This window comes from Melitaea cinxia, chromosome 23 (assembly GCF_905220565.1).
Source record: "Melitaea cinxia chromosome 23, ilMelCinx1.1, whole genome shotgun sequence".
NCBI lineage: Eukaryota > Metazoa > Arthropoda > Insecta > Lepidoptera > Nymphalidae > Melitaea > Melitaea cinxia.
This window is the reverse complement of record NC_059416.1, coordinates 7070258-7090734: the sequence shown is the minus strand read 5'-3', so window position 1 is coordinate 7090734 and position 20477 is coordinate 7070258. Positions and strand designations below refer to the sequence as shown.

Genomic DNA, 20477 nt, shown 5'->3' with positions numbered 1-20477 from the left:
AACAGTTCCCCGACGCACGTCACGCAACTTTTCCATTCTACATACGTCAAACGAATGAATGGATTGTATGTTCGGATACTTGTACCAATCACTATAATCGTAACAGAGTACAAATTGTTTCCATATAGCATTTGAAATTTTAATCATATAAAAATTATTCTAGTAAGAAATTTAAAAAAATAGGTTAATTTTATAAATTACTACGATATAAACCAGTTTTACATTTTAATGACCTAACGAGATATTTCAATGTTTCATTTTTATTATATTTATTTAATTAATATGTATGGTAGGTTCAATATTATTAAAAGTAAAAAAAATATTTGAAAGGAGCTGGGTTTTGTGTACTTCATCACTTACGATCTTTGTAGTAAGGCATACTATATATCTGACATCTATACTTCTGATTTTCCAGATATGCACGGATTATGGCATCCTCTTAGCAGCAGAAGGACCATACGCTTGTTTTGGTACCTTAGTGGTACTAAAAAAATACTTAACCTCATTTCATGAGTGTCGGTTCTTATACTACATCTAAAAATTTACATATACAGGACAAAATATTCCAATAGGTTGTCATCAAAATTGGATACCTGTTGTTTGTCAGCAAGACATACAAACTGACCTGGCAAGTAGTTTAGGAGTCCATCGCGGACGAACAAAGTAACGCGTAACCTTTGTATATAAAATTCTCGTGTCACAATGTTAATTACCATATTCCTCCGAAACGGCTGGACCGATTTTTATGAAATTTTGTGTGCATATCAGGTAGGTCTGAGAATCGGCCAACATCTATTTTTCATACCTCTAAGTTATAAGGGGGCGGGGGATTAAACGGATTAATAATATATATGGCAAAACAACGTAAACTGACCAGCTAGTTTACTTATATATATTAAGATGTATGTAATGTAAATTAAGTATCTTTAATTACTATCAATCAATACCTTTTTTCTTTTTTAAGTTACACTGATAAAATAATCACATACATAGTGTTATTACTAAATGTGTGCTGTGTGGCTACAGCACTAAAGAAATTAGCCACCCCCTCTCTTCCCGTGCGTGTCGTAATAGGCGACTAAGGGATAACAAGGTTCCACAACCACCTTGGAACTTAAGAAGCCGACCGATGGCGGGATAACCATCCAACTGCTTGCTTTGAAATACACAGGCCGAAGACGGGCAGCAGCGTCTTCGGTGCGACAAAGCCAGTACTGCGGTCACCAACCCGCCTGCCCAGCGTGGTGACTATGGGCAAAACACATGAGTTCACGTTATTTTTGGCGTAAACTTGTGAAGGCCTATGTCCAGCAGTGGACTGTATAGGCTGTAATGATGATGTTATTACTAAAATATCTTAAAAATGTTAAAACTATTTATTAACTTCACTGTAGGTAAAAATTACGTGCATTAATTTATGCGACATAATAACTATACATAATATATGCTGCTTCAATTGAATCTATGGACTGATAATTAAATAGATTTAACTATTTTCTATTCTTTTTTTTTGTTTACTAATAATTCATTTAATTTTGTTTTACTTTAATTATTACTTGTAAGGGTTTTCATCAATTTTAAAAATTCTACTTTTTACATAGAACCGCTTTCACAACACGCGTCATTTAAAAAAAAGAAAGTTTAAATTAGCTTAGTAGGCAAAACTATCTTTAAATTATTCTCAAATAAATAATTACTCAACTCAATTCCACCATCTCATTGGTTTAGCCGATTTTTTAAAAGGAGTATAGTAAAGGAGTACCTATAGTAGTTTATTATTGGGATTTAAAAAAAAACGTCAGTAACATTTTTAGGTATTATAAAGTATATAGATGACATCTACCATTATTATTTCATGGTTTCAGATATTTTGTGGTAATATTGTGGTAACCACAATTATTTTCCAAACAAATTTAATATTAAATAAATGAAGAAAAAATGTAACAAAAGCTCAACAGCTACACACGTCTTCGTGACTTATCTAAAACAACAGTTTTCGTCCAACTTAACCGACGGATTATACAAAAATATTATTTGTTTGTATTATATTACACAGGAAAAACAACGCAATAACGACGTCATTATCAAAAGGTTTTTTGTTACAAGATCAAAGACACGAAAACCCAAAATACTTTACAATATCTGTTGTGCTCTGAGACTTGAACTCAATAGGTTAAATGATATCTAAATCACAACATTATGGAAATCTAGATATAATAAAAGTGTAATAAAACATAGGTAGTACCTAATACAACGTAGACAGTTGAATAATCAATTAAATGGCCATTATTAAGCATATTATAATAAAACAACTTTTGCGGATTTTATCGCAGTTTATATACATTAGTTTTTTAGATGCCCGGCGTTTGGAGGACTGAGGTGTCAGATGTCCTAACTCCTACCTAAGTCCTAACGATACATTCTTGTTTAATCCTCTCTACGTAGTGCTGAGTTTTTAATCTGTGGTTAATTATGCTTGGTTTTGTATTTAATTATTTTAAATGTTATTATTATAATATACATATTAAAAATAATTTAAAAATTAATGGGATCCCAAACAGGTGGTAATGGCCAGCCATCTTCTCTGTTGAAATCTGGATGTTTTTTAATTTCAATAGCCATGGATCATCCTTGGCTTGAATAGATATTCTTTTGTACCTGTGGTTTATCAAATCTAATATAGTGGCGTTCTTTGTCACTAAGTCCGCAATCTGTGAAAGTAGTCTAGTGCAGTGGTGGGCAAACTTTTTAATGGCGGGCCACAAAGTTTAAGAAATTCTAGAGGAGGGCCAGAATTATAGAAAAAATGCCTTTTTTGTTAAAAATTTTAATCATAATATTATAAAAACATTACAACATTACACACAAATGTTACAATTTTTTTTTTTATGTCACTAGGTCGGCAAACAAGCGTACGGCTCACCTGATGGTAAGCGATTAAGGTAGCTTATAGACGCCTGCAACACCAGAAGCATCGCAAGCGCGTTACCGACCCAATCCCCAATCCCCCCAGGAGCTCTGGTCACCTTACTCACCAACAGGAACACAATACTGCTTGAAAACAGTATTATTTTGCTGTGATCTTCTGTAAGGTCGAGGTACTACCCCAGTCGGGCTGCTCCATATTTTGAGCAGGAAATTCCTGCTGTGACCTACCTCAGTTAAAAATATCTTTTACCCTAAATAATAATTAATTTAACTTTTAATCGAAGGCTCTACCTTGTTAGGCGTGTGAGACATATGGAATTGTTTTTGATTTTCCATAATATTTTCGAAAATATTATTCTACTAAGTAGAATCTACTTTTTCTTCTCAACCGACAAAACGAAATTACAACGGGCCATATCGATGGACCAAGTCGATGGACTCTAGGCGGGCCGAATTAAATACTTTTGCGGGCCGGAGTTGGCCCGCAGGCCGTACTTTACCAATCACTGGTCTAGACTATGGGATACAGGACACAGGTCAGTCAATATTTTGTGATGTAATATATATTTGTCGGAGATGAAGAAGATATAATTGGTCGGCTTGAAGATATATTTCTCTCTCATCTTCTCGGAGTACCCAGTCTACTGTGGGCTTCAGTGAGTAATGTTGACACAAGTAAACACAATTTATCATGAAACAGGATTCACTTAACAGAAAGATAACGCAGCACGGAAGGCGGGATAGTTATTAGTTAAGGGGGCGAAGACTAACTTCTTAGCGTTTGATAGATTCACCGTGCGGGTGCCGAGTCCATCGTGTGGCAGAGGGAGTAACTCAGAGCAGTGCCTAGGACTTGCGACCTAGGTGTAGATTTAAGGAGGCCCCCTTTGAGATAAGTATTAACGCTCACCTTCACTGCTCGAGTTGTCCGCCCTAATATGTAATAATTAATTCGTTTGCACAAATTAATTATTAAAAGAGTCTAGGTTAAGCTACTAGCAGGATACAGCAAGTGCATCGTGCCAAGCCAGAGCCAAGATTGCCTTAGCCGCGGTTGCACCGTTCGTTTTATACACGTCAGAATAATTCGAGTAATATAATAAATGAGGGTAGGTGACTATCGAACGATGTGCTAGGTGGCGCGATCGTTGCATCTCGCGCGCTTCAGCCTGTAATATCCCACTACTGGGCATAGACCTCTTTCCCCGTGTAGGAGAAGGATCAGAGCTTAATCCACCACGCTGCTCCAATGCGGGTTGGCGGATATATTCCCTACCATGAGACGATCGCTATCAGGTGTACATGATAACAACCGGGACCGACGGCTTAACGTGCTCTCCGAGGCACGGTGGGAAGACCCACAAGGACTGCATAAACACCCAGACCACGGCAAACACCTGTATGTCGTTGCATCTGTTGTTTATAAATTCCTTTCTAATTGCGTACGACAGCGCTAATGCCGACACATTTTTAAAGTTCTTGCAAAAATTTTTAAAAAACCTTTCTACCCTTTGCCTACCTTTAAAAAAAAGGACTAGATAAATGTAAAAAAAATTTTAAATTTAAGATTAAAAATCACTTGCGAAAGTTCAGTATAAATAAGCACGTATTTAAAGATCAAATTCTATTTTCGCAAGTTATCCTAAACTTATATTAGTTTTATTTAAATTACATTAAAATTTCATCGTAATTTACCTTTAGTAAATTATACGGTTGAAACTGAGTAGTCTTGAAAAGTTTGTGAAATTTGTATCATCGGCTTTTGTCTCAAAGGACTTAAAATTATGAAAACAATAACAAGAAGATCGCGTAATTCTTTTAATTCGTTGAAAGTATTCGACGTACCTAATCAGTTATTAGAGGGAAGTTTTGTTGGAGTTTTATAGGAAAAATGAAATTACGTAGTTGATTTTTAGTTAATAAGTAAAGTTGTTGTTTTTCTATAAAACAAATAAAGTAAATAAGTTAATAACCGCTCTGGAATGGTGGTGCGATTAGTCGCCTAAAGCACCGACGGTTTGCGGGTTCGATTTGTATCTCGTTGTATCAGTGCAAATATTTCTTTCCGGTTTGGATTCCTGTCCTTTTGAGTCTCCCAATAGTGCCTCGAAGAGCACATAAAGCCATCGGTCCTGGTTATTATCATAAATACCCGATAACGATCGTTACTCATAGTAGTGAACATATCCGCCAACCCGGAGTGGAGCAGCGGGTGGATTAAGCTCTAATCCTTCTCCTACCTAAAGAACCCACAAACCGTCGCTGTTTTAGGCACATTCACAATACATCTTGTTGATAATATATTACGTAATTAAAATAATTTCATGTAATATAAACTATGCTTATGCTCTAACTTGACTCACGAAACTATTTTTTTATCCCGCCACCACTTCCTAGAGCGTCTTAATTTAAGTAATTTTCATTATCGCTAGTTGAATAGTTCGTTAATAAATAACATCTCTATACCCGTTAATTACAAACTTTATACAATATTGAGACGTTATAAATTACTCTACGATGATTAGAAGCCTCAAATCAGAGGACACCAACTACATAAAGATAATGGAATAGGCTTAAAAATAATAGAAAATAACTCATTTTATTTCCTAAAGAAAGTGTTAGTGATCGTCTTTCTGATATGATATATTTGAAAAAAAAAAGAAATAAATAAAAAATATCTTTTTTGACTTCGTTCTGTCAAAAGTTAAAATTGAATTTTTTTTTTAATTTAAACCTTCCGTAGACCTTAAGGAATATACAGAAAAAATAATTGCCGAATTGGTCGAGCCATTCTCGAGTTATGCGCTTAGCAACATTCATTTTTATCTATCTATCTATATATATATATATCTTTCTCTGCTTTATCTATCATTCTTTGCAGGCAACAGGATCCCTAAAGCCACAGGCTGGCCTCGGCGAAAAGTCAAGGCTTCTCCTCCATGGGTACTGTCCGGCTCACCTCTGAACAGTTCCGACGACGCCGTGTCTAGCAAGACCAGGTTCTCATCCCGGTCTGACACGGGCACAGGGGCGTTACTGGAGGCGCATTAAGTAGCGCCTCCTACGCACCCCCGTTCGTCACCTGCGGAAGGAGGCCTCGTCGGCGGCCTTCTCTCTCAGCTACTCGTCATCCTCCTTCTGGGACATTACTGTCTCGCAGAAGGAGACCATCGCCTTTCAGGACTCGTCGTCACCGATCATCGCGGTAATGACGCTCGGGAGTCACAAGTCCTCCCCGAGGTCTACAATTACTTTATCTATATATTCTAAAACCAACTTTTAATGAGAACAGTAATAAAACGACTTAATTTTGCGACGTATCCAGTATCACTGCATTTAAGTTAAATTATTTATTTACTGTGGTTACGACTGTCATCAGCTTGTCTAATTATATTTCTCTTAATTATGGTGTGAGATTAATTGGACCTTTGATTAAAAGCGGCTACTAATGATATCTTATTGATTTAACCAAACAGATAAGAAATGTATGGAAAATTTTGATAAAATCGATGATCAAAAATTAAATTAAAGTTCTGTTCAATCGTATATTAGCAGATCATACAGGCGTTGACCTGCTTAACAAAAACATTTGGATGAGAATAAACGACAGATAAAATTATTTAGATATTGATTAATGTGGACAATGAGGCAAAATCATCAGGGTCCTGAAGAAGGAAAACTTCATTTGAAACCCGGAATGGGGTCTCCATCAAGCATTCGTGGCATAGCTCTAAAATGCGAAAGACTCCTGCAGCCGAACTGGCTCCACACGTATCGACTCGTCGTTCCTTTGGGCCTAGCCAGTGAGGTCGAGAGGGTGGCGCAGAACTTAGGCAACTCTGCGTTTTCCTGAAGAGTCTCCTAGGTGACACAGTGTCTGTCTGAAAATATCTAAATCGTCTGCAATAGACGGACTAAGGCAAATGATGACAATGATGCATTAAGAATTAGGTAAATCATATTTGTTACAGATTATATAGCATTAATTACGCCTACAGATAAGACACGTGCCTTCAGCACTATTTAGGGGAGACCTAGGAGAGTTGTGACCTATGTCATTTCATGTAGCACTATTAATCCGGTTTTAAAGAGAATTATCAAAACGAGTTAAAGTTTTATGATTTTGAAGAAATTCAACAATAACAAAAACTACTCCCTATGTCATAAGTCAAAACTCTCCTATCACCGAGATAATTTTGTGTCAAGTAATGAGGTAAGTTGTGCCAACTTCGTATTTAGACTATTTGATTAATAAAAATACACTTTTACACATATTATAAATAAATCAAATAAGGTTTTTTTTTTGCAAAATACGTAATTTATTCAAATTTTAGTATATTAGGTAGGTTATGTAAATGAGGTAGGGCACAGCAGAAATTTCCTGCTCAAAATATGGAGCAGCCCGACTGGGGTAGTAAGTACCTCGACCTTACAGAAGATCATAGCAAAATAATACTGTTTTCAAGCAGTATTGTGTTCCTGTTGGTGAGTAAGGTGACCAGAGCTCCTGGGGGGATTGGGGATTGGGTCGGCAACGCGCTTGCGATGCTTCTGGTGTTGCAGGTGTCTATAAGCTACGGTAATCGCTTACCATCAGGTGAGCCGTACGCTTGTTTGCCGACCTAATGACATAAAAAAAAAATAGGTATCAACAAAACAACGTATAACATTAAAATCTTAAGATAATTGAATACTTCGGCCACATCATGAGAAACTCTAAGTACCAGCTGCTTCAACTTATTATCCAGGGCAAGATCCAGGGCAAGCGCAGTGTGGGTCGTAGAAGAACATCTTGGCTAAAAAATCTACGCCAATGGTTTGGGAAAAGCACCTGTTCGTTATTCAGGGCTGCGGTATCAAGAATACAAGTTGCCAAAATGATCGCCGAACTTCGTGAGAAGATGGCACTTTAAGAAGAAGATAATTTGATAGACAATTATGGCAAACGTATTGCTGCTTGACTGTAGCACAATATATGTGTGAACAGCCTTTGCAATCAAAACATTAAACCCAATCCTCATTAGACAGTCTGTTTGCATAAAGTTCAAGACAATCCAACCAATTAATTTTTGTATCTTCATCGTCACAAACTCTCTTCTTCATTTTAGTCTTCTTTGTTTTTTTTTAAGTTTCTTCTTTTAGTGATTTTAAACACGCTTTTTCAAATTCCTCAGCTTCCTAATGACTTCTGTAGCAGCTATTTCATTGTTAGTAGGCGTTGACACACGGCACAGTCGATTTGAACTTGTTTCGGTTCGGTTGCTTATTTTTTCTTGCCAGAGCTTTTGGCAACGGCCTAACTGATTCTGGCGAAATACTGTAGAAATATTAGCATGTAAACTTTGGGATTTAGACGTGGATGCAATAGCTTCAAAGGCATCGGTATTCAGAGTTGGGATATGGACTGTAGATGTGAAGGCAACAGGTTCATTGGCATAATTGTTCATATCCGACAATTGTTAGATGGCGAAATCTGATCTGTAGATGTACCTGAAATAATGCTTGCTTTATAATTGTCAGTAAGACTCTAGACTATCGGGCGTCGATTAATGGGGTTTTGGGGTGAGGAGAGGGGCGAGTGGGTTACCCTCTGGTACCGCTCCCACCATGCGAAACCTCATGGTTATGGAGATATCATGGTTAAAGTTTTGAGGTTGGAATAATGTTATTTAGAGCTATTTGAGTTCAAGTTCAGCGTCTGATTCCACCTTAGCTCCGGCGCTGCAGGAAGTGCACTCATGCTCCGTACCGCAGCTTTCACATGTTATTTTCGAACAGGAGTACGTAAAAACGATCTCGACTGCAAGATCATAATTGTACATCTGTGCAGTGTGCGCAAATATGTCTTAGCGGTGCACCTGGACTCACGATCAGTTATCTTACGTTACGTTACTTTACGGTCTGAATTTACGCTTCTTCATGGTTGTTCTACAATAATGCCATAAGAAATACTATTTAAGATTACACAGAACGTCATAATTTATTATTGTATACCAGCATAGATGTGTCACCGGCACAGATGTTTTTGTTGTATTAGTATTCGTCGAATAAAAGGCTGAAAATAAAATTGTGTGGATACGGGCAGTAAAGAATATACTTATTATATATCTTTTCCCGTGGGTGTCGTAAGAGGCGACTAAGGGCCAATACAGTTCAACTACCACCTTGGAATTTTAGAAGCTGACCGATGGCGGGATAACCTTCCAACTGCTAGCTTTGAAATACACAGGCCGAAGACGGGAAGCAATGTCTTCGGTGCGACAAAGCAAGCCCCGCAGTCACTAAGCCGCCCGCCCAGCCTGGTGACTATGGGCGAAACACATGAGTGCGAACTTTTGGAAGCCTATGTCCAGCAGTGGACTGCGATAGGCTGAAGAGAGTGAGTGAAGTGAATAAAATAAGTGTTTTTTTATTTTGTAATATTCGGTTTGATTTAGCTAATATACTCAATAATTTAGCTAATATACCTACTTACTACAAAAAAATCTGTAATTGAATTTTATGTTTCAAAAATAATTTATAGAAATGTTACATATTACATATGTCACACTTTATCACTTAAAGTTATGCAATTAACATATATTTAATGTAGTATAACAATTTTAGAGTTCATTAATAAAAATGCCTTTTTAGTTTTTAATAAAACTCAAAGATTTACAAGTAAACTCATCGTTTATAGTCTAGTTAAAGAAAAAAGCAGTAAAAACAATAATTAGGACATATCCAACATTAGGGAATATTAAAAAGATCGTCATTCAAGATCGTCATATAAAATAAGTGCCTAAATCTGCGACCACTCTGGAACGCCCAGATCTGTATAAAAGGGGTAAGTTGGCTTTACGAAATGTAGTCAGCCGACAACCGAACAAGGATTCAGATCGAACTGAGAGTAATTCTAAATTTATAATTATTATTTTTTTAATTTTTATTGAGTGTTTTAGAAGAACCTCGTAAAAAGGTAATATATATTTTTATATATTTTTTGATACATTTAATATTTTTCTAATTTATTTTAAGTAAATTATTTAAGATCTAGTATTAATTACTAGGCTTCTAGCATTAGGCATGTTTTTATTGTTACTATATTTAATTACTGAAAAAATAACACATCTTTACATTTCGTTAACTCCTTTGTCATTTTAATTTAAATTAAGGATTTTTTTTAAATATATTTAATTTTTATTTATTTTCAATACAGTCTGAAATCCTTACCGTAAATCTAATTAAAATTCATACAGTACGGTAAACATGGCCAACGTTGACCAAAAGTAAAACAAAAAAAATCCTTAGGCTGACATTTTTCATAAAAACTATATATTTATAGATTTTTACAGAAATTCAATTCAGTGTCTTATCCAATATTAGTATAAATAGTTAGAAATAATAAGCGACCTTCTTTAAAATTAACAAAAATCGTAAATTAATCCTACTTTTTCCTTCATAACTATCAATGAGCGTTACTATATTTGGAATTTATAGCTACATTTTGATGACTTATATTAATTCTACTCCCGATCCCATATTATAAATGCAAAAGGTATCTTATTACTAGAGGAAACATCTATATACCTACATATAATAAAATGGTAGGAAAGTCAAAACTGTACATTGATATTTTTTTTAAAGAATACTTGGGGTGTGACCTACAATCGATACCGAAGCCAAAAATATAGTTTTTAGAATTTTTGTCTGATTGTCTGTATGTATGTCCGGGATAAACTCAAAAAGTACTACATGGATTTACTTCAAATTTGGCACGAATATTATTAAAAAGTCGGGTCAACATATAGGATGCATATTATCATGCTATCACCTACCGGGAACGAGCAGTGAACCTTTATTTCTTCAACGCATTCTGTAACAACGTGTAATCTAACGACTAATATTTGAATATTGTTGTTATTATGTTAATAACCGTGCTATAAGCTAGCTTCACACTATAAATAAATATATTCTGTTTTTAGTATCAGCATTGCACCCGCGCAAATCCGGGGCGGGTCGCTAGTCGTTTAATAAATATTTATAGAACTTTAACGAAAACGATAATGTTCAATGCATATACTGAGTATTTATAATTTGAGTAGGTTTTCTGAATAAACTAATATTTCTAATACTTTCGAAAGGTTCTTGCGTGATGAAAATCTAAGAAAATTGAAAAAAATATATATAAAACTGATAATGCGCAGGACAGAATTACATCCGTCGGGTAAGCTTGTTAATGTTAAAAAAATGATAACCAAGACTTTAGCTCTATAACATGGTCAAAGCTGTTTCAATTCACTTTACTTATAAGTTTCGAGATAAAAAAAAAAATAACAATTACGTACAAAAGAATAGAGATTCAATATTCCTAAACGGTTATTGGTAGGAGAAAATAAATAGTGCATATATGTAGCACTAACAATGTATAACCCGATCTCACCGTTCAAATAGCATCGGAAAGGTTATTGCGAACCATATAAAGATATCGCTCCTGTCTTCCTAGTTTGTCTAGAGTATCATTTTTCTATTCAACGTCTTTGTAAATCGCTTATTTTATTATCCGTGAGAGAATGTTATATATAGTTGTTACAGTAAGTGACTTTTGCGCTAGTAATCGTGGGTTTGATCCTCGCTCTTGTATGTGCAGCTCTTACAGATATTTGTATAGGCTGGGCATTTGTATTTATTTAGTGTTTCCAGAACTTTGACACGTGATTCTAATCCTGTGGTTCGTTAAGCGAAAAGCGTTTGTTTATTTATTTTAAAATATAGCACTAGACAGCTATATACGTGCTATTTTCCTGGTGGTGATTACATAAATATACATGGTACAAAAATATTAAAATACCTAGAACAAATGAAAATAATAATATTTTGTAACTGTATCGGAGCTCAGGGATCAATTTAGTTCTGTATTAAATAATAAATGTCACATACTCAACTGAATAGAATCTTGAGAGGGGGTCTGGAAATATACTACAAATACCACGTAAAACTGGATTAATAGCACAAAATTGTACTGATATAGTGTAGACCTTGATAATTTATATGGCCTACATAATTATTTTAGCATACTAGGATCAAAGACATTTTCTGTGACCACTGTACTAAGTTTATAACGTAGAATATCAATTCCTCTGACAAGAAATGTAACTTAAGGCAGCTAAAACTGTACAGATTGTCTAGTATAATTTTATTATGATATGTAGGAAATTCGAAAATCACTCCTTAGAGAATACAGAAGACATCGTCAACAGACCCATTACCTATGATAAAATATATATTTTACCATAGTTTTTTTTTTTATACAGCTAAATCGGCAAACAAGCGTACGGCTCACCAGGCCTAGCATGCGCGCCACGACAAAATTTTGTCTACCCCTTTTCTCGTATTATCTCTCTATGTCTACAGTAGCTAACATGCGTGCACGCGATACTCTTCTCGTTACGTCAAGAAGAGATAATCATTAAATTTTAGTGATCTGTGATATCTATCTCTACGGAAGCTAACATGACATCGTAATTTTGTCGAATTTTGTCGTTTTAGGAAGAGAAACTTCTCGTCTTCAATATTATCGACGAGAAAGACGATAAATAAAAAATAAATAAAACCGGGTGCCTATTTTTTGTATACCATGGCGTTTCCCTATTATAATTATATAATTTCGGTATACGAAGAGCGGGAAATGCGAAAAGTCGAGTGAAGTGTGCCATATAATGACACAAAAATCGTATCTGCGCCCTGTTGCTTCTTATTCTAAATAATAATAATAATAATACTTTATTTCAGACCAAAGTATAAGTCCATATTGGGTTAGTACAACAAGACAAGACAACATTCAGAATAAAAAACAAAACAAAATTATATTAAAAAAATCAATAAGTAAAAATAAAATTAAATAGAATAAAAGTAAAATCAATAATCAAAAAAAAAAAATTCAAAAATTCAAAAAATTTAAAAAAAAAAGAAAAAAAAACAATGCGTGATAGAATTACAATTATCTAATGTGCGACAAGATATAAAGCACAACACGAGCATATTGTTTTACATATATAATTAAATTCATTTACTTACGAAGTTTTATTTTCCATATTAGATTTTTTAAATTAGATATACACTTTTTATCTTAGCCAAAAGGCCGAGAACATTGTTAAATAAAACATGTGTCACTCGTTTGAAATTGGTCAATAACCTTGTAAATTCAACTTTACGACATAAGAAATAAGAATGATATTCAGTTGTGATTATGGTTGATAATGTTTCTCTACTCGACAAGGCGAAGTCTTCGGAAGAGAATTTTGTCTCTCGTAGTGCGCATGTTAGGGTAATCGAGAAAATACTCGATGTAGACATTATCTCTCTCTCTCGTCAAGAGATATCTCGTTGTATGCATGCTAGGCCGGATGGTAAGCGATTACTGTAGATTATAGACGCCTGCAACACCAGAAGCATCGCAAGCGCCCATCGTCAATTCCTCGCAGGAGCTCTGGTCACCTTACTCCCTAACAGGAACACATCACTCCTTGACAACAGTATTATTTAGCTGTGACCTTCTGTAAGGTTCGACGTATTACCCCGGTCGGGTTGCTCTATATTTTGAGCAGGAAAATTCCCGCTGTGCCCTACCTCAGTTTACTATTCCTTCTTTTAAATTTGTCCTATTACCTACTTCAAGTTATTGTAATTCTCGATATCTTACATATAACTGAACAATTTACTCTATCGAATGATTTATAAAAACGGGAAAATGTAATAATCTTTATTATACACAGAGGTACACAAGACGAAACAATTACAGAAGCGAAAAATAAACAATTTGCTAACTTTTCGCTAAACGATCACTTCGAAAACCAATTTTTTTTCTTATTTTTTCAATCGTTACTGATTTTCAAGTGTTTCGGAAAATCAATGAAGTAATTCGGAAAGTAAGGAAAAAAGGGAAATTCTATTTTTAGTTATAAATAACATTTGTGTAACAAAGAAATGGAAAGATTTTCTAAAGGAGTAAGAAAAGTAGGGGTAATTACGCGCTTTTAACGCCGTCAACGCCGCAACCAGACTCCTGTTTTCTCTGCCCTGTAATTATTGAAACACCTGATTAGGTTTTTCTTTCTTGTTTTATTTTAAACAAATGATAGTCGATTATTTTTATATGTAGAAATCATTTACTATTGTAAAATTGGTGAGTTCGTTTGTTTGTGTGAAGTCAGAATGTCCTGGTAAGATGACATCACTTCAGCGCGCGGGTTCGATTCCTAATTGATGATCGATGTGTTGCCATATATCATACGTTTATCGCGGTCTGAACGTTTGTTTGTTTTAAAAATTATTAGTGCAAATTATTATCTTTTATGGACGAATGAAAATTGGCGGGATCAGGAATCGAACAGTTTTTTGAAATTATGTTATTTCCGTTTTTTTTTTTCATGAAAAATTGTGTTAGCACAAGGTACTATGTAATAAAAAATATTCTAAAATAATAATTTAAATATTTCTGTTATGTATGTCTCTGTAAGCATATCCACTTTTTTTCTATTTTCAGTCGCTAAGTAAAGTTACCCCTGTTTGAACATCTAAAAATACCGAAAGTGCGTTTTCAGTATGTATACGAATATGAAAACATTGTTCGAGTTTGATAAGATATTTATTATAAACATTACACATTTTTATATGTATTATTATAATGTATATTACAAAGAAAGTGATATGAAAAGCATTAAAACTCTTTCACAAATACGTCAGTTATTAATGAAATTTTTATTAGAATACATTGTTTGATGATTATCATAGACGGATAATGAAAAAAAATTAAAAAGGGATAACAATTAAACTGCTGTGCCCTCTCTTCCTGTGGGTGTCGTAAGAGGCGACTAAGGAATAACACGGTTCCACTACTACCTTGGAACTTAAAAATCCGACCGCGACGGGATAACCATCCAACTACTGGCTTTGAAATACACAGGCCGAAGACAGGCAGCAGCATCTTCGGTGCGACAAAGCCAGCCCTGCGGTCACCAACCCGCCTGCCCAGCGTGGTGACTATGGGCAAAACACACGAGTTCGCGCCCATTTTTGGCGCGAACTTGTGGAGGTCAATGTCCAGTAGTGGACTGTATTAGGCTGAAGTGATTTATGAACAATGCCTTAATTAAAAAGATTTTTTTTTAAATAATTGAATACCGTTCCAGTCGCTATGATGACGAACGCCACTCTTCTCCTAATGATCGTCACAATGTCGTCCGTCGCCTCACAAACGTTCCAGTATTCAAGAGGTTGGACAAACGGCAAGCGAGGTGGACAGAAACACGAACTTACCCTGGAGAAGATCCTCAACCCCTGCCAAATGGACAAGCTAAAATATCTGCTGGAAGGGAAACCGCTTACAGAAAAAGTATGGTTTTGGACACTTTCTTAGGTTTATGAATGCGTGAAGTTACTTCTGGACGCATATCAGAATAGCCCATAATACTTAGTGTTACTTTTTTGTGGTTTTGTAAATAAAAAATAGTATACCTAAGAGAAACTAATTAATAATAAAAAAATGCACTTAACCGTTGTAAATTTGCTGGATATGTCTCTTTTACGGACGATTGGAGAAAGAAGTGGAGTAATTCGCTTTTTATACGTAGGGGGAGGTCATATGAAAGGGACATTTTCGTTCTGCATGCCTTACAAAATATATATGACACTTTTTTAAAGATATAGAACCTTATAAAAAAGTGCGTGCGTACAAAGTACACATGTCAGAAGTGAAACTTCTTTGGCAAACTAATTTTTAAGTCTCAGGATTGATGATGGGAAGAGGATTGTTATCCCACTGGGGTTGCTGATAGTAGGCAATACGTTTATGTTTATGAAACGGGTAATGTCAAAATATGGGGAACTCAAATTAACAAACAGCCAACGTGGTAAATATTACGTTTTATATGAATATAAATCGTAATGTTTGTAACAATGCAGGGTAAAAAAACTTAGTATCTTCTAGCTATCTACCTATCGCACCTATCTAATCTAGACTAGAGTAATATACAGACCCTTGTAAAAATGTAATACTATTTATTGTAAGGTAACTTGTAGGTACAAGACGTTTAAAAAACTAACGATAAAGGCGATAGGTGCTTAGATTATACCGGCGTATAACATTTTTTATTTCAATTTCAGATTCTAACACCATGTAATTACATCGAAGAAGATAATGAACTACCAAAACGTTTCAGTTCGGACCGCGGACAGGACTCCTTGTACGACGCATTTCAGTAAACTTGTACTCTCTACAAGTTGTAGACTACAACGGTGCCATTGAACGAGATTTTGTATAAATATGTCTAAGATATATGAGTAAATATTATTTAATTTTAGTTTTATATAACCTTATATTATTAAACGTTACGTTATGTTACCTGTGTACCTACTACCTAGAAGAAATAGCCAAATTTAGCTAAATTAATTATAAAAATGTACGGAAAACTACAAAAAAAAAAAAAAAAAAATTGTAAAATGTAAATTCATTGCACAAAATGGCTGGTTTTGTGTAATGAATTAATTACTTAATACACTAAAATAAAAGCAAGAAACATTAATTATAAAAAGATTATAAATGATGAAAAGTGTTACCAGTAGGTACCTACTAAAAGGTTTTATTAAAATTTTGTTTATTTTAGATTATATTAAATATGAAGAAAAAAAGTTGAAATGTAATCGGTTAAACATTTATTTGTATATATTATTTGAAATTATAAGGAAATATTTCTTATTGATAGATTTTTAAGATAGGTCATATGAATGATATAGGTGACTAGTTCATCTGAAATAAATGTTTGGAAAATATTAACAGCAGTACTGCATATTACTATATTAAATAAAATATATAATGGTTGCACGTTTTATTTGATTTTAAATTAAAAATAAGAAACAAAATTTATTGATCAGTTTGGTACCTATCTCTATAGTTTAACAAGTACTTTTTTTTAATACTTATACCATCTGAACAACTCATTTTGTCATTTAACGGAAGGAGTAAGTATAAAAATAATTTAAATTTATTACACGCTTCAGCCTGTAATATCCTACTACTGGGCATAGGCCTCTTTCCCCATGTAGGAGAAGGATCAGAGCATAATCCACCACGCTGCTCCAATGCGGGTTGGCGGATATATTCCCTACCATGAGTAACGATCGCTATCAGGTGTACATGATAACATTTATTAATATCAACATAATATTTTATATTCACCTAAATTATTACTATTAAGATTAAAAAGGAAAACTAAAATTTCTATTTTAAATAACACCATAATACTTCCATTCTTTCTTGTTCAGTTTTGTAGTGAATTTAAATCTTGATAATAGGTACATTAACAGATAATACGTGAAAAAACTAATGATCAAAATTTTATAATTTAACATAACTAAATTTAGTGCCATCTAGAGTAGTAGACGTGAATTTCAAAGCTATTAACATTTTATTTTATCACTACCGCCATCTAGCATACAGTAGCAACTCATTTTAATATTATTATTCACTGCTAGATGGTAGCAGAAATTAAATTTTGCGTTTCCGTGAATAAGTTTTAAATTATTTGCAGCAGTTCGTAGTTATAAAAAAAAATCTAAAACTAAAGTAGCCTAAGTTACTCCTTATAACATTACTTACTGTCTGCTAGTGAAAGTTCCGTTAAAATCGATCCAGCGAGATTAGCCGGAACAGACAGACAGACAGACAAAAATTATAAAAATTACTTTGGTATATTTAGTTAAAAGCGGTTCTTTTAATATTACAAACAGACACTTCTATTTTATTTATTTGTATAGATTAAATCTTATCATCGAATTAAATATCACTCAAAGTTTTTTATTATGATGAAAATTATCGGAATGTTACTTAAAGAAAATGCATAGGTACCTATTGCAGATGACTCGTGTTTTTTAGCATAAAACTTTTCAAAGAAATAATATGGATTGACATACACATAACTATCAAAAAAAGAAAATCTGTGAAAAGCTTTGGTTATATATATCTATATACTTAAAACTACAACCTGCTACCAGATTTACTACCTATGTATTTATTTATTTATTAGAAAACAAAGAAAAGCAATTACTTACTCTACATTTCAAATTATTGAATTGTTCAGAGATTAAACAGACGGAGACCATAGGAAATATACACAGTGATATTATAAAAAAAATAATGAAAATCAACAACTGCCGCCTTTATAAATTATATTAATTTCTGGATATGTAAATGAAGTAATGTAGTTTAGTAAAATCGATTCAGTATTTGTTTATTTACTATAATTTAAAAAAAAATACATTGTCAAATTGTAACATTGCCAAAATTACACACACACACACACACACACACACACACACACACACACACACACACACACAAACACACATATATATATATATATATATATATATATATATATATATATATATATATATATATATATATATATATATATATATATATACAGGGTTACAGGAAAAGTCGACCTAGATCCGTTAAGGGCGTGTAGTACACACAATTTCTGAATGATTTCACTATGGAACCCCCCATCCTAAACTTAACCGTTTTCGAGATATTCGAGTTTTAATTTTTTTTATGAAAATGCCCAATTTTTCGGCTATTGAACTGAATATTTTGAATTTTTTTGACTCTTATGATTATTTTTTTGGTTTCTTACATGAAGAATGAGATGCTTAATGACCTCAATGACTAAAATTGCACGTAAGTTAACTAAATAGGTCGTTGTAGACGATCGAAACTTAAGAAAATAAGTACAAATTATAAAAAAATATTTTTCTTTTCTGGATATCTCAAAAAATTATTATGGCACTTGCTCTGCAGATGTGCTTAAAAACATCTACATTTTATCAGCTATCCAACGAAGTATAACACTCTAGGTTATTTATTAACCTTAAAGGTGAAAATTAGTTTCTAAGGCTACATGGCAGTCAGAATAAATAGCGCTTATTTAATTAATTTGACTTAAGTTCAGCATCATCATCATTACAAGATTGTCGGTGATTGTAGTAAGCTAAATGAAACAATAAATCAGTTCAAAATAACATTTATTCACCTAATGTTTTTGAAGTTCATGTTCCACGTGTCCACCTCTATTTCGCACACATTTTCTCATTCTTTCACGTAGTCCACTTTTCACTACACCAATGGTTAATGTTCTTCTTATGTCGTCTTATGAGAACTTCCACTGACGATATGGGGTTGGGCTCACTGTAAACGAGGCTCTTCATGTGCCCCCATACATAAAAATCCATGGGGGTCAGGTCGGGACATCTGGCTGGCCAGGGTAAAGGCCCACCTCGTCCAATCCATTTGTTAGATAGTTAGTGTCCAACCATTCCCTAACGCTTCTTCTGAAATGAGCAGGGCAGCCATCATGTTGAAACCACATGTCCCGCAGTAATTTTAATGGGAGATCATCTAGAAGGTCACCTAAGTCACCTCTTAAGAAATTTTCATAAGTATCACCATTCAGATCTTGTTTTTGCACATTATTTTTCTCACTCTCACCTGCATAAATCTTAAGTTGTTTCACTCACACGCACCGGATTAACTTGAAGGACAATAGCCGACCTACGTTAGACCTACTACCTGAACCTTTTCAACTATGTTTTTTTCTATGAGTTTAAATACAACCCTAGGTTGTTATACCTCATTGGATAGCTGATAAAATGGAGATGTTCTTAAGCACATCTGCAGAGCAAGTGCCATAATAATTTTTTGAAATATCCAGAAAAGAAAAATATTTTTTTATAATTTGTACTTATTTTCTTAAGTTTCGATCGTCTACAACGACCTATTTAGTTAGCTTACGTGCAATTTTAGTCATTGAGGTCATTAAACATCTCATTCTTCATGTAAAAAACCAAAAAAATAATCATAAGAGTCAAAAAAATTCAAAATATTCAATTCAATAGCCGAAAAATTGGGCATTTTCATAAAAAAAATTAAAACTCGAATATCTCGAAAACGGTTAAGTTTAGGATGGGGGGTTACATAGTGAAATCATGCAGAAGTGGTGTGTACTATACGCCCTTAACGGATCTAGGTCGACTTTTCCTGTAACCCTGTATATATATATATATATATATATATATATATATATAAATTCAGTAAGAAAAGATACACCATCTTATTGTATCTATTAAAAATTCTGCAGTTATATGACAAGAATATACTATAAAAAAAGTATTTAACAATCAGTTATTTATTACAGGAAAAATATCACTACTATATTAATTATACATATGTATAGCTCTATATACAGTAGTGTACATTAGTACCTTCTAATTATTACATGTCTAAAGCATATAACATCAATCATTATAACTACTCGAACACATTCATATTTAAAAAAGGGTATGTATACCTAATTCATATACCATTTACCATAATTTGTAGCATTGATATAGACCCTAAAATGATATTTATTTTCTAAGTATTAGGATTGAAAATTATCAAAAAACGTCAGAATAGGTTTTCGAATTTTGATCTTTATCGTCATTAAAATAAGGAATAAGTTATTTACATTAAG

At 33.8% G+C, this 20477-nt stretch overlaps 1 protein-coding gene across 1 annotated transcript; it reads left to right on the top strand.

Annotated features, from left to right (window-relative positions):
• The first annotated feature begins 15103 nt into the window (after positions 1 to 15103).
• LOC123665256 (pro-corazonin-like) lies at positions 15104 to 16551 on the top strand. The gene is made up of 2 exons (XM_045599583.1): positions 15104 to 15301; positions 16072 to 16551. Exons 1-2 carry the CDS (start codon positions 15104 to 15106, stop codon positions 16168 to 16170), a joined length of 297 nt encoding a protein of 98 aa, XP_045455539.1. The 3' UTR covers positions 16171 to 16551.
• Positions 16552 to 20477: the final 3926 nt, after the last annotated feature.